We start from the raw sequence: 14,677 nt of genomic DNA, 5'->3' as shown, positions 1-14,677 counted from the left end.
AAGGCAGAGATTCTCCAGAAATGTGGAAAGGCCTCTCCCTGCCGTTTGCTACACTATATCGCTTGGAATGCCAGCTTTAAAGGTGTTAAGTGAATAAAATTTCTTTGGTTAAATAAATTTAAAGAAAGAAATTTCTTGACTGCAAAACTTTTCAGATGAGCCTTTATAATGAATATGCGGCTGAGCATGGTGGCTCATGCCTGTAATCCCTTCCTTCTCAATTTAGGGAGGCTGAGGTGGGTGGATTGCTTGACTCCAGGAGTTCGAGACCAGCCTGGGCAACATCACAAGACCCCGTCTCTACAAAAAAATTCAAAAAATACAAAAAAATCAGTGATGAGTGCACCTGTAGTCCCAGCTACTTGGGAGGCTGAGGCAGGGTCATCGCTTGAGCCTGGAAGGTCAAGGCTGCTGTGAGCCAAGATAGTGCCAGTGCACTCCAGCCTGAGTGACACAGCAAGCCACTGTATAAATAAATAAATAAATAAAATATGTTTTGTGCTTCTTTAAGAGGAGGATTAATAAACAGTGTTCCCCAAATCTATTTGACAGTGGAGGTTTTTTTTTTTGGTTTTAAATGAGACATCTATAAATACCTCTCAGTCGGAACCCAGCTTGAAATATTGCTTGAAATGCTACAACAGGTTGTCATGTTTTTGGTAGTCATAGTGGGGATGAGTGAGTTGTTCTTTATTTCTGGGAAAACTGGAAGGCTCCATATAACCATCATTACTTCCTGATCATTTATAGCTTGTTAAGGAGACCAAAGCCTTTTTTCTTCTCCTAGTGTTTTAACATGTTAGTACCAGACATTATCTATGCTTAGGTATGAATTTTGGCTCAGATTTTCTCAGCAAAACACCAATAAGTTTCAGAAGTGATCCTAGAATGTACTCTCCCTGTATTCTTTCTCCTCTGCTGGTATTTTGTGAGTGCACATGTATGTGTGTGCAGGACAACACTTAAAGTGGTTATTCTTTCTTCAAAGACTCAGCTGAACCCTGGTGGCTCAGAGTTAAGTAGTGATCCTGTATTAAAGATGAGAAATTTGTCAGAAAATTTTGCAGCTCATAGCGGCTACCTGAGGCAGAGGTATCTGGAACAGAGTCAGGGAGGCCACAGGGCCAGAGGCCTTCCTGATTCTGGACACACAGAGTACCTTGGTTTCCCCACCCTCATAACATTCACTTATGCCGATCAGTTACTTAGAGAGAGTGAATGTATTATATTTATGTGAACTTGTACTTCCTGGCTGTCTCTCTTCTCATGCCTTGGTGATTTGTATTGAGGATAAATTGCTTTTTGGCTTTTATAAATTCTCTTTTCTTCTACCTAACCATTAACATCTCAATCAAATGGGGAATTTGCAGTTATCAGCTTAAATAATCTCCATGCCAACACTTCTTGCTTCTCTCCCTGTTACTGACCCATATCCTTGATGATAACTCATTGTAGATTTTGTTGTCATTTAAAACTTTTTCAACTAGGTACTTGATATAATAGTTCTTGTTAATAATTGTTTAAATTAAATAATTTATATTATTTAGTCATTTGCTGAGTTGGTAGACATTTATTTTGTCATTTCTTTTAAAAAAAGTCTTAGTTCTGACACGAACCTTTAACAGCCCCCTTCTGTGGCAGTCTACTAAGCACAGTGTTAACCTGAGGTCTTTGGAAAGGCCAGCTTCTCACAGATCTAAGGGATGCAATTTGCTGGCAAGTCTTTAGATTGCCAGTCTTGACTACATCTGATCAAAGTTGGGAAGTGAGCTGTTGGAGATGGTGACATTTTCTGAAGCATGAACAGTAACCATCTGAAACCATAGGACCTTCACACCTCTTCTGTCATTTCATCTTTGCTACAGTCCTTGGAAATAGCCTGTCTTTACAAAGGTTTCTATATAGGTTAAGATACTTGCCTGAGGTCATGCAAATAAGAGCTGATCTAGAGGAAAAACTCAGTTTCCTGTCTCTTATGTTCATTTCACTGTCCTGCATGGGGTTATGCTTTTTTCTTTCAATGAAGCATAGGAAGTCTCCCTGGGAATCATATGCGCTGATCTCTGTGTGTGTGTTTTAAATTGCAATTTGTGTTGCAACTTGTAATTCCAGTTCTTGTATATTACGAAGGCTTTCTCTGTAGATGGGTAGTTAATCCATGAAAATCCCGAAAAGCACGCAGCTCTGTTGAGTTAATTTTGTTATAAGATAAGGAATGCATAATCACTCTGGGTTCCTGGCTTTAAATTATAAGGATGTGTTAAATTATGAAAATGAAATGAGGTTTCTAAAAATTCTATATTCTGGAAAATGCTATTAAGCAATTTCGATTTTGATGCAATGTGTATTTAAAAAGATATGTTTTCTGAGTATAGTTGTACTGTTATTTCTATTCGCCTTGTGATTTTCCTGAAGCTGTGCTTAAATGTGAACAATTGTTTAAAATAAACCAATAAAGGAGAGAAATAGGATGAGATATTTTACATGTTTTACTAATTCTGACATGTCCCCAAGTGAGAAATGGTATTCAGAGGCTGTCTGTACGAGAAGCGTTCTTACAGTCCATTTCTAGACTGATTTCAGAGAACGCAGCACCTGAGTGGCCAGGTGAGCTGTGCTCACTGTGGGGTGGCAGGGTGGGTGCTAAAGCCTTCAGTCCATGCTCAGTGTGCTTTCCCCTGCCCCGTGCTGGCATCCAGATTTTTGTTTATTGTCTCTAGTTTCTACATCCTTTGTAGGCAATGAAACTCACTTTATATGGAATTGTACACGTCTTTTATAGGAAGAGTATGTGTGTCTAAGTTAATCACTCCTGGTGGGATCTCTATCTGCTCTATTACTGTGCTAGCCATTGTTACAGCTCTGTTACTGTGCTGGCCCAGTGAAATAGTCTCTCGGCCATTCGACTACTTCAGTTTAGGTCCTAGATTGTTCGCAACTTGCTTCCTAGTTCATCCCCCTTCCACCCATCTTCCATATTCCTAGGAGAAAAAAATAAAAATAAACTTTTAATGTCTCCCCCAACCCCCAGATTTTAGGTATTGTTTTCTGCCCCCTGCCCCACTTTCTAGCTGTTTCTCCTGACCTGTTTGCACGCGCCCTTCTCATCTGGCTTTAGGAACCACTTGCTGTCTTGACAGTGACAGGTTTCATCCCTCCATGCTTGTAGGTTGTTGCACCATCCTATGACCAGAATACCTTCCTCTCCCCATTTCAGCCATTAGGACTCAGCTTCTGTATGTACTTCCCTAGGAAGTCCTTCCAGTGACAGACTACTCTACTCACCTCCCCCGTGAGCAGCCTAGGCAGTATGGTACCGAAGAGTGTGGGCTGTGGTCTCAGGTTGCCTGGGTTTGAACCCAGCTCCCAGCTGCGTGACGTTGGACAAGTCATTTAACTTCTTTGGGCTTCAGCTCTCATCTCTAATTAATAGTATTTAAGGTTGTTTTAGGATTAAATGAGTTAATGGATGTAAATCATTCATGAAAGTACACATACAAATATCCTGTTGCTCACAATCTACTATTACTAGCTTTTAAGCCTGGAAAACCAGTCTGATTCCATTTTTGTACCCTCAGGCCCCTTTTATAGTACATAGGACATGGTAGGCACTCAATAAATGTGACTTACATGAAAAAGTGAAACAAAAAGTCAGTAAACACAGAACACTTATTTTAGTGTTTGTTAAATTATGCCCTGCTTTGTTCCAGAAAATGATTTATTTCAATTAGGTTTTTAGATGTACCCCTTAAGGAGCAATGTATATATCTGTAAACTTTAAAATCTATATTTTCCTCAGATTCAGAAGCTGTTTGGAGTTTCATTTTGAAATTCTCTTTCCACTAACATTTGTAGTTTTGGCACAGTTGCCCTTTAAAAGAAAGCGTATCGATTGAACATAAATATATTGTGTTTAAACTGTATGCCTGCTTGAATAAGTGTAGTACTTATTTGTCAGGACAGATGTTATGTTGGAGTATGATATCATGAGTCTTGAGGAAACTAATGCTTATCATTTGTTTGTGCTTAAAACAAAGTAGAGACAGCCAAATGCATTTCTCTACTTCCTTATTGCCATACAGCTCTCCTTCTAAGTTAATAAGTATCTTATTGCACATCAGCCCTGTATCTGTTTAAAATTCACATGTTGTTGGTTGAGCTTCCAGTATTTTCTCCTATGTATATATATTTGCACTCAGTATCATTTCCTGAAGATTGCATAAGACCCATTTAACATTTGTGAACTATGAGACTTCCTTGTACATTTCTGTTTCTTTAGTTGTATTATGGTAATCGGGCACATGTCTTCTGAGCTCGGTGATCTCACCTCTATATAACATAAGGATGTTGGAAGATACATGAAATCTAGACCAACTCTAAGAAATTGAATGTCAAGTTAATTGTCTTATCACACAATGGTGTAACCAGCCAGCATCCTCTAAAAGGTCCGTGTCCATAATGGCATCATTGACATCTGCACTGTATGGTGGTGTTCCCTGAAAGGTGCTATAGAGAAAACACAAGTGTGAAGGGCGATTGTGATGGTTGCGGGTCTGAGGCTCCTCAAGTGGAGTGAATGAGGCCAGCCAGGAATGAAGACAATGCAGTGAATGATTCTTTTGTTGCATAGTGAAATGAAGTACTAGACAATGTTCTCTTAACAAAGAATCGTGTGTGGTCAGAATGGACGTGATATATAGTGAAGAGTTTTTTGCAAACTCTTCATTTAGCGACTAATATTTTGGCTCAGTTAAAAATATGAAAAACATTTTTTAACAAAAAGGTGTTAGTGGCTGGGCATGGTGGCTCACTCCTGTAATCTGGCTTTAGGAACTAACTAGCTGGTTCTGACTAGCATATGAGGGTGGGGTTAGGTTTTCCCTATCTTCCCTCTTCTTCCATAGCACTTTGGGAGGCTGAGGCGGGCAGACCACCTGTGGTCAGGGGTTCAAGATCAGCCTGGCCAACGTGGCGAAACCCCGTCTCTACTGAAAATACAAAAATTAGCCAGGCGTGGTGGCGCATGCCTATAATCCCAGCTACTTGGGAGGCTGAGTCAGAAGAATCGCTTGAACCCAGGAGGCAGAGGTTTTAGTGAACTGAGATTGCACCACTACACTCCAGACTGGGCAACAGAGCAAGACTCTGTCTCAAAAAATAAAATAAAGGTGTTAGCATAAAAAAGGGGTAGTATATTTTATAGTTACAAATACTCAGTCATTAATGTGACCGGAGTACAATGCTCCATTTGCTATGACAGTGAGCTGCTAAGCTCTGTCTCCAGAACTTTTGTCCCTTGGTAGACTCTGTCTTGCACAGGTTTCTTGTCAGATTGTAGTCCTCATTTTCTGTGTATAAGATGGGAATAGCATGCAGATTATACCACAGATTGTCCTAGTAGCTCTTTTATATGTTTTACTGAAAAAAGCTGGTCCTACTTTTTTTTTATTTCTTGACTAGTTTTGTTAGGAGAATTTACACTTTTGGCAGTAGTTTTGCCATTATGTCATTACTTACGAACAAATGTAAATTATTGCACTTACTTTATAGAGCCAGCTCAGAAAATTTCATTTCAATGAAATTCTTTGTGTTGAGCAATTTTCCAATGAGTGGGCCATTGATTCGGTTATAACAAACTATTTTGATGAATGAGTTGTTCTGTTTATGGATTTTACACTTAAATATTGCTTCTTGGGTTGTGCTATTTTTTGTACTTTGAAAGTTACATAAAATGAAAAGAACTAGCACATAAGTTTTATATGTTGAAAGTTAAAGGGTGATCCCATTGTTTCTGAATTTGAGTCTCTGCTAGCATTAATCCTCCCATAGAGGGCCCCTAAAGGCTATATTATAGTTTTGATGAAATTTATACATTCTATGAATGAAAAAAATGTAGAATTTCCTTTTCATGATTTTTTTCCTTAGTTTGTTCCCATTTTTGTCCCCATCAATATAAAATAAAATGACCACAGCAAACTCAAGGAGGTGAAAATCAAGAAATTGTTACTTGTGTTATGGACAGGTGAGTAGCGTCACCTCTCTTGTGCACACCCACTATCTCCAATAAGCCTAGCCTGGGAAGGAAAATATTTTCCTGTCCTAAGCTATTTGAGTCCTCTTGCGGAGTCATTTGAATATGTGAGTTCTGGACATTGCGGATAACTAGCTGGTTCCGACTAGCGTATGAGAGTGGGGTTAGGTTTTCCCTATTTTCTCTCTTCTTCCATAGTGAGATTTGTGGAGGGCCAATTAGAGTCTTCCTTGACACAAGGTTATTCCCTTAATGTAGACCGGGGAAGGACGTCTTTTTCCTTTTTATGAATTCTGCCCAATCCTTTTCTAGACTGACTTTGATTCCTATCATGGAGTCTGTCCAGTTTTCAATATTCTTCCTTGTTTGATGGGTATTCAGATAGTAGATATCTCAGATATTCTTCCTTGAGTAGCAAAGTATCTCCCAGCAGTGTGGCCTTAGGCAGATTTGTGGTCTTTTTGGCTGTGCTGTCCAGTACTGGCAAGGACACCACATAGAAGCTTCAGTTCTCAGCAGGGTCAGGTTGCCTCTGGCTGGGCAGTGGGTGTCCAGATGCAGGGAAGCTGGTGTAGATGCAGGGCAGTGATTAAAGGCTTTGGAGTTTGAATCTCAGCCCTGCTCAGTGTGACCTTGGGCAAGTTACTTACCTGTGTTAAGCCTCAATAACCTGTGCCATTGGGGCCTTGATAAAGATTAATGAGGTGTAATATAAACACTTCACATAGTCATTTTCTGGCACGTACTCAGTATGTGGTGGAGATTATGATGATTTTATTAAAATAGAATTGGCTGTAGATGCCCCTCCTCATTTTCCAAGATCCCAACATCATGTCCAGTCTGCCTGCTTTCTTGTCGAGCATAAAGAAATAATCGATTTCGTAATTTATTCGGCTCCTTATTACTTTTCCATTCTTGCAAACCCATTGCCCATATCCTTAAGATATTTTCTTTAGCCTTACCCTAGTCAGAGACTATTTTCTAAATAGAACTAAAAGAGAAATTTGATTGAACATCTGAATCTGACCTTCTCCCCAATTAACCCAGTTGGGCAGACCTTCATTTAGAGTGTCATTTATTTTTCAAGCCACATGGTGAAGCAGAGGGTTCTGCTTATTTCTGAAGTCAATTTCCATTAAAACCTTCAGTGTTCAGTGTGTGGCTTAATGTCTTCTAAAATGATTGCTATTTTTGAACCAGTGTTTTTGTCACAACGTTTTGAGTATAGAATATTCCTTATTTGACAACCCTCAGCTTGTAGGAGTTTATAAATGGCTAAGAACAATCTGATTAGAATGTATTGCTTTTGGTTGGAGGCCAAGAATATTGGATCATTGGTTTAGGGCACGACACTTAAAGAGACCAAAGAGCACACTACGTAATGCCCAGATAGGCCAATTCATGTAGCTTTGTTCCGTAACAGTAAGATTGAACCCAAAACCCTGGCCACCTATCTTTGAGATGTATGCTGTTGGCCACAGGAGCATTAATTTCTCTGGGCAGATCAGCAGACCATGAACTACATGCTACGAGGAGAAATCCAAATGCCTCAGTGTGCAGGATGGTGGGTCAGTAGAAGAAACCTCACAAAGGAATGCTGGAGAAGGCTGTCAATGAAGGTTATTATTTTTTTTATTATTTTTTTTAAGTTGTATAAGAATTGCTAGGTGACAGATCAGAGTCCAGAAGTCAGGAGAGGAGTTAGGAAATTCTCAGATATTTAAATTCTGACCATGTAATAAATGATTCCCTTGTGGAAGATAAGGGGTAAGTACCAAAAGGAAGGAGTGTCACAATGTGGCAGTTTTCTAATGAACTTAGGTCTTAAAGGAAGCACACGCAAGATAGAAGGCTCACAATCAGGAGGGACTGGCAGTGATCTTAGCTCATGTTAACACACTGTGTGTCAGGCAGTGTTCTAAGCACTCGTGTCCTTGTTTGATCTCATGATAACTTTATGAAGTAGCTGGTATTATTATTGCCCTTTTACAGAGGAGTAAACAGGAGGCTCTGGGCTTTTAGGTATTTGCTGTCATTTACACAGCTAGTTAAGTAACTGCGCTGGGATTTAAGTTGAGGCAGTCAGATTCCAGAGAGATCTCAGACTTGCAGAAGGTGCCAGGGACAATAAAAAAAGTTGTTGAAAGAAGTGTTCAGAGTCATAAGGAAAGAATATATTTGCATCTTAGTGGAACTGATGGTGGCTGTGGGTAGTCATAGAGCATCGCCTTTTAACTCCTATTGTCTGTCTATCTTTTATATATAGAAAACTCAGAATGTCGGCCAGGCGTGGTGGCTCACGCCTGTAATCCCAGTACTTTGGGAGACTGAGGCAGGTGGATCACCTGAGGTCAGGAGTTCAAGACCAGCCTGGCTGACATGGTGAAACCCGGTCTCTACTAAAAATACAAAAATTAGCGTGGTTGCACACGCCTGTAGTCCCAGCTACTCGGGAGGCTGAGGCAGGAGAATCACTTAAACCAGGGAGGCACAGGTTGCAGTGAGCCGAGATCGCGCCACTGCTCCAGCCTGGTCAACAGAGCGAGACTCTCTCAAAACAACAACAACAACAACAACAACAACAACAACCACCACCACCACCACCACCTCAGAATGTCAAAAATATGTTGGAGAAGTAGTAGGACAGACGTAGTTTTTCTAAATGAATTTAAGCCTCTTAGCCTGACAGAGGTTCTCCACAGGGTTCTGAGAACATTTTGGATCCAGATTGTTCAACCAAGTGCATGATGATCTGTGAGGAAGCACGGAGAGCAGAAATAACACTGGAAAGGCGGAGGAGCGGGCACATCTGCACTTGGGTGCGGGAAAGGTTGGGAAGCATTGTTTGAAAGAAGTTGATATCTTTAAATATTTAGGGCTAGTTGCTAGCAACTTACCGTGGCTAGTTGTTGAAAGCTGCAGTGAGTCTGTTCATTAGCTAGTGGGCAGCCCACATTTAGTTAGGCCTGAAATCCTTCTTTATTTTATGTACTTATTATAGTAAGTTTTCTAGCACCTCCCAACTGATGACCAAAAAGTTTCATTTTCACCTTGTTTTTCTCTTTGGATGATTTTTATAAGGGTATTTCTTATAGTTTCTCTATAAATAGTTTCTACTATCTAGAGTATTTAGGCAAAGGATTCAACCACAGGGCTTTTAGAAATCCTTTCCAGCTCTAAAATTATAGGATTTAATTGTTTTTGAAAAAGATGCCTTCTACCTTCCTCCTCCTCCAGTTGCACATGTAGTTTACTGGTTACTGTGGTAACCACACTCTAATAATCCTGTCAGGAAATCTGATGCAACTATTTGTCTGATCTTATCTTCCACACACAAAACAAGCACAGAGCTTCCTTCTAAGAATCCTTCTAAAGCGCTCCAGGCTAAGCACTGTTTCTTCTTGTTCTGATGTTTTTTAAGATTGCACTTAAAGAATGCACCTCATTGGGTGTTTCTTCAATGTGGCATGTTTTATAGTATCCAGTGACTAGTGCATCACTCTAAAGCGGTGTGTGTTTTCCTGCACTCTCCTGGAGTTGATCAAATTTTGGGTAGTTTGAATTGTAATTTAAAAAAATGCAGAATAGGGATTAGAGAGGATTTAAATTTATTTTGCACATGGAGGATTGAAGGTAATTGCTCGGAAAAAATAAAGTGTTTTTGCTTTATTTTTTGGACAAGCCAAATTTTACAAAACGTCCCTTCTTCAGCCACTCACCTTCCTTAGTAGGGGTCAAGTGGGATCCCTGTGATGCTACTCCTGGCAAGGACCCTCTGTATTCTCAGCCTCTTCGCCAGTCTCTGCTTGACCCTCAGAAGCAATCTCATCACACTTTTTATTCCCATTTATGTCAGTCACCATAGGAAGCCTGGACTCCTGTGTCATCTCTCACTCCCGTGCCCTGATCCTCATTTGCCTCTTTACTTCAGGTTTTCCAATCCTGCCTCCCTCCCCTAGGGAACTCATGAAGCCCCTTCACTGTGCAGTGTGTGTGCTCACCGTCAGTCATCAGCAAAACCCCCCACTTCCTCACCTTGTCTGGGAGCATGCCCTTCACCTTCTTGCTTTATTGGACACTTGGGTCTCTCCTGGTAGTACTGCCTCTCCTTCAGCCCTCTCAAATGGCCGCCCTTTTTCACCTTTCCCATGCGCCATGTGTAGAGCTGGGGTAGCATCCTCTATGCTATTTTCATACTGCTGCTCCTCCTCCTCCTGAAATGCCACCTCCTCTGACTTTCAGGTCTCTGCATAGCCCACTTTGCCTCCTTCCTTGTCACAAGTCCTCTGCTCTTCCACGTGGTCATTCCCCTCTTTCTTTGAAAAATTTTGTTTCTGGTTCACTGTCCCTCTCTCCAACACTACTCCTTGGGTTCTCCAGGATTTCAGTCCTCATGTTCACTCCATCCCCCAGTCATATCTTGATCCTCTCATCACCAGTGACGTCAGTGCCTCTATCACTCACTTTGAAACATTCCACTCTTATCGCTACTTCCTCTTCTCTCTCAAGCCTCGTGTGGTACCTCCAACCTCAATAGTCCATTGACCCACCAGGATTTTCAGTCCGCTGAATCCATCACATCTTCACGGCCCACCACTCACCTTATGTCCTCACTTCTCCCCTTCCCCAGCTTGAAGTCCATGATCAACCACTGTAATCTCGACCATGGCATAGATCCTTATCACCCTTGACCCCTCATGCTTGGTCATTCTTGCTTGACTAAATCACAGTTCTGGTTAAATCCTTCTCTCTCTTCACCTGTTCTGTGCTTGCACCCATAAGGCCAAATGGGCCTGGAGAAAACCACACCACCATGTTGGTTGTCTCACTCTAAGCTGATCACAGATCTTAAGTCGGACCTTGATGCCCCCTGGCAGTCTCATTGTGTTTCCACTGTTTCTTCATTCCCACCACTCTTCAGACAACTGTTGCATACTTTCTACTTGCTGTTCAAACATCCAAGGTCTCCTTACTCTTGGTTGTTTCCTTTTTCACCAAAAATCCCAGAAATAATCAGTAGAGAATGCCACCAGCACACCCACCACCTGCCTGCGTCTGTGCCCATGCTCCCACCTCCTTGGGCATGACATTCTATCTCCATCCACACGTACCTTCTCAAGGACATTGCTGCATGAAATTTTCCCTCTCTTTCCTTTGTCATCAATTTTCTTCTTTCTACCAAATTCCCAGTGGCATATGAGTTATTATTTTTCTTGTTACATAAAAACATCCTCTCTTGACTCTGATTTTTCCTCCAGCTACTAGCCAGTTTCTTTTCTTGCTTTTACTGCAGAACGTTTGAATGAGTCCTCCCGTTCTATCCCGAGTCCATCACAGTCGAGTTTGTACCTTAACTCATCATACTTCACTGGCATTGTGCTTTTGGGGGCCACTGGTGGCATTTCCTTGCTGAAGCCCATAGTCAGGACCCACTCCCTTCTTACTTTATTTGCCAGCAGCATTTAACACAGTCAATAATTCCCCTCCATGAAATACGTTCTTTACAGGACTGCTTGGACACACATGCATGTCATTTTTTTGGTTTTCCTGGTCTTCCTCAGTCTCCTTTGCTAATTCCTTATCTCTCCAAACTCTAAACAAAGTGCATCGGGGTACTTGTTCCTCATCGTATCTACACTCAATGCTTTAAATATCACCTGTGTGATGACTTCTGCATTTGTATTTGTAGCCTGGATCTCTGTCTTGAACTCCAGACCCCTTCATCTGATTGCGTGATGGACATCTCTCCTGGGATGCGTCTAACAGGCATTTCAAAACATAACATGCCCTATCTCCAATCTGCTTCCATCACGGTCATTCCTATCTCAGTTAATAGCATCCTGCTCTTCCACTTACTTGAGAGAAGACACTTGGTGCCGTTCTTTTATTTCTTTTTTGAGACAGAGTCTACCTCTATTGCCCAGGCTTGAGTGCAGTGGTGTGATTTCCGCTCACTGCAACCTCCACCTCCCAGGTTCATGCAGTTATTATGCCTCAGCCTCCTGAGTAGCTGGGATTACAGGCGCCCACCACCACTCCCAACTAATTTTTTTATTTTTAGTAGAGATGGGGTTTTGCCATGTTGGTTAGGCTGGTCTTGACCTCCTGACCACAAGTGATCTGCCCACCTCTGTCTCCCAAAGTGCTGGGATTACAGGTGTGAGCCACTGCACCCAGTCTAGTGTCATTCTTGATTTCTCTTTCTCACAAACCCCATCAGCAAATCCTATAGGCTCTATCTTCAAAACATATCCAGAGTTGATTTCTTATCACCTGTATTGCTATCACCCTGGTCTAAGCTGCCATAATTTTTCATCTGGATTAGGAGAGTATCTTTCTAACTGGTCTTTCAGCTTCCAGCCTTATCCCCTTCAGTCTGTTATCAACTGTGTGCAGATTATGTCACTCTTCTTGCCATCTCATTCAGAGTAAAAGCTGAAGTGATTACTGTGACCGACACACTGTGGTGTGCCCTACCCCTCCATTACCCTTGGCTTCATCTCCCACTTCCCGCCCACTTGCTTCCTTGTTTCCCCCTCTCTGGTCTTGCTGTTTCTTGAAACAGTCCAGGCCTGAGTCTACTTCAGAGCTTTTTGCATTTGTTCTTCCCTCTGCCTGGAATTCCCTTTAACTTCCTTCCCTTTATCCATGTCCTCATGATCCCTTATCCCGCTCCCTCACTTCCTTCAGGTCTTTCTTCAAATGTCACTTTTTCAGTGAGGACTTCCCTGGCCACCAATCTTAACTTTCCACACAACCTCCCGACACTCTCTCTCCCTTGCCTAATTTATTATTCCTTAGTATTTAGCATAATGTAATAGAGTATATGTTTTGTTCGTTTATCTTATTCCTTGTCTCTTTTCTCTCCTACTGGAGTGTAAGTTCCACAAGGCTAGGGACCTTTGTTTTGCTCATTGCTCATTCCCAGGAACTAGGGAGTAGTTTGTGTCATGGTAGGGCGTCATAAGTATTTGTTTAAGAGAAAAATAACTATTTCTTGCTCTAGGCACATTTTGGCTTAAAGTCACTGTAAATCTGCTTGTCACAATGCACTAATAAAGCTAATTATTTTATTTCATGTTCCCTCTTAAAGTATATTTATTATAGATGTCAAATTAATTTAAAAGCATAATATTAGGCATGACAATACAAATAGAGAAGAGTTCCTACAGCTTTTCATGCTGCTTTGTTTAAGTGAGTCCCATTCATGGTACAGTTCTCTCTACATGCATTTGGAAATATGTCAGCTTATTTATTTAAATGTATCTTGCCTTATTAGGAAAAAAAAAAAAGATTTAAGGGAGCTGTTTGGAAATGTGATGATGTAAGGATGGTGCAACTTAATGTGGTGTTTCAAATGTTTAGACCGTACATTATTTATGTCAATAATCTCTTCTCTAAGAGGCACTGATATCTGTCTATTGTGCAGTTTGCATCATTCCATGCCAAAGCTTTTGCATTTATTATTTCAGTTCTGCCTCTCTTGTTTGGGAAATAATGTCTCCAGTCCTCTAAATGTAAGCTAATTTATATTATAAGGCAAAAAGCAATTGAGTGGCAATTTCTCAAGGTCAAGTTAATCACAACTACCTAAATTTCGCCATGTGATATTTTACTAACAGCCTATTGATGCCATGCCTCACTGGCTCTTGCACATAACTATAAAGCAAAGGACAGAACCCAGGCTGGTGCATTCTGGTTTTTCTCCTAGTCTTTTCTGGTTTCCCTTGGTCTCCTAGTTAACCAGATTGAAGAAGATTCAGAGCAATTGATATTTCTGCTTCTAGTAAGTTTTCAAAAACATTTCATTAAAAAAAATACTATGAAATTAACATTTTTGAGTGGGGTATAGTTCTTTGAGTTTTTGAAAAATCATTTTACTTGGAAATTATTTTAGATATATGAAAGAATGGCAAAGGTAGTTTAGAAAGTTCCACGTACCCTTTACTCAGCTTTCCCTAATGTTAACATCTTATTTAACTGTAGTAAATGGATTAAAACCTAGAAATCAACAGTGGTACAATACTATTAACTAAGCTGCAGACTTTATGTAGATTTTTACCAGTTTTTCCACTAATGTTCTTTTTCCATTTCAGGTTCTCATCCAGGATATCATGTTTTACTTATTCATTTGTTTTTTAGTCTTACAATCAGTAGTAGCACCACTTTCAAACTTACATGGATAGAGAAAGGAGGTTAAATTAATGCTGTGGTGAAGTCATGACAGTGTACAGTAAGTTCTCATTTAACGTCATCGATAGGGCCTTGGAAGCTGTGACTTTAAGCGAAACATCATGTAAGGAAACCAATTTGACCACAGGCTCATTGACATAAAAAACAATTAAGTTCCTACTGCAGATTTCTAGTTACAAAAGATCATCAAAGTTCTATATAAACACTTAAAGCACTTCTTTTTCTTTTTTTTGAGATGGAGTCTTGCTCTAGGGGGGAGTGCAATGGTGCAATCTTGGCCCACTGCAACCTCCGCCTCCCAGGTTCAATCGATTCTCCTGCCTCAGTCTCCCGAGTAGCTGGGATTACAGGCATGCGCCACCACACCCGGCTAATTTTGTATTTTTAGTAGAGATGGGGTTTCACCATGTTGGGCAGACTGGTCTCGAACTCCTGGCCTCTGGTAATCTGCCC

General features: G+C 40.8%; 2 protein-coding genes across 27 annotated transcripts in view; one reads left to right on the top strand and one right to left on the bottom strand.

Moving 5' to 3' along the window:
* CARMIL1 (capping protein regulator and myosin 1 linker 1) overlaps positions 1-14,677 on the top strand; it is a 344,161-nt gene that overhangs the window by 56,799 nt on the left and 272,685 nt on the right. The window contains exon 1 of one of the 8 annotated variants that reach the window (XM_078000906.1): positions 7,530-7,650. The exons of the other annotated variants lie outside the window; for them this stretch is intronic. Within the exon in view, the coding sequence (XP_077857032.1) occupies positions 7,546-7,650 (105 nt within the window). The 5' untranslated portion in view covers positions 7,530-7,545. Of the gene's footprint in view, positions 1-7,529; positions 7,651-14,677 lie in introns of those variants that run through there. 8 annotated transcript variants of the gene reach the window in all.
* CMAH (cytidine monophospho-N-acetylneuraminic acid hydroxylase) overlaps positions 1-14,677 on the bottom strand; it is a 362,762-nt gene that overhangs the window by 246,219 nt on the left and 101,866 nt on the right. The window lies entirely within an intron of this gene.

The sequence above is a fragment of the Macaca mulatta genome, chromosome 4, assembly GCF_049350105.2.
Source record: "Macaca mulatta isolate MMU2019108-1 chromosome 4, T2T-MMU8v2.0, whole genome shotgun sequence".
NCBI classification, from domain to species: domain Eukaryota; kingdom Metazoa; phylum Chordata; class Mammalia; order Primates; family Cercopithecidae; genus Macaca; species Macaca mulatta.
Note: the sequence above shows the minus strand (reverse complement) of the source record. Positions and strands in the feature narration are given on the sequence as shown.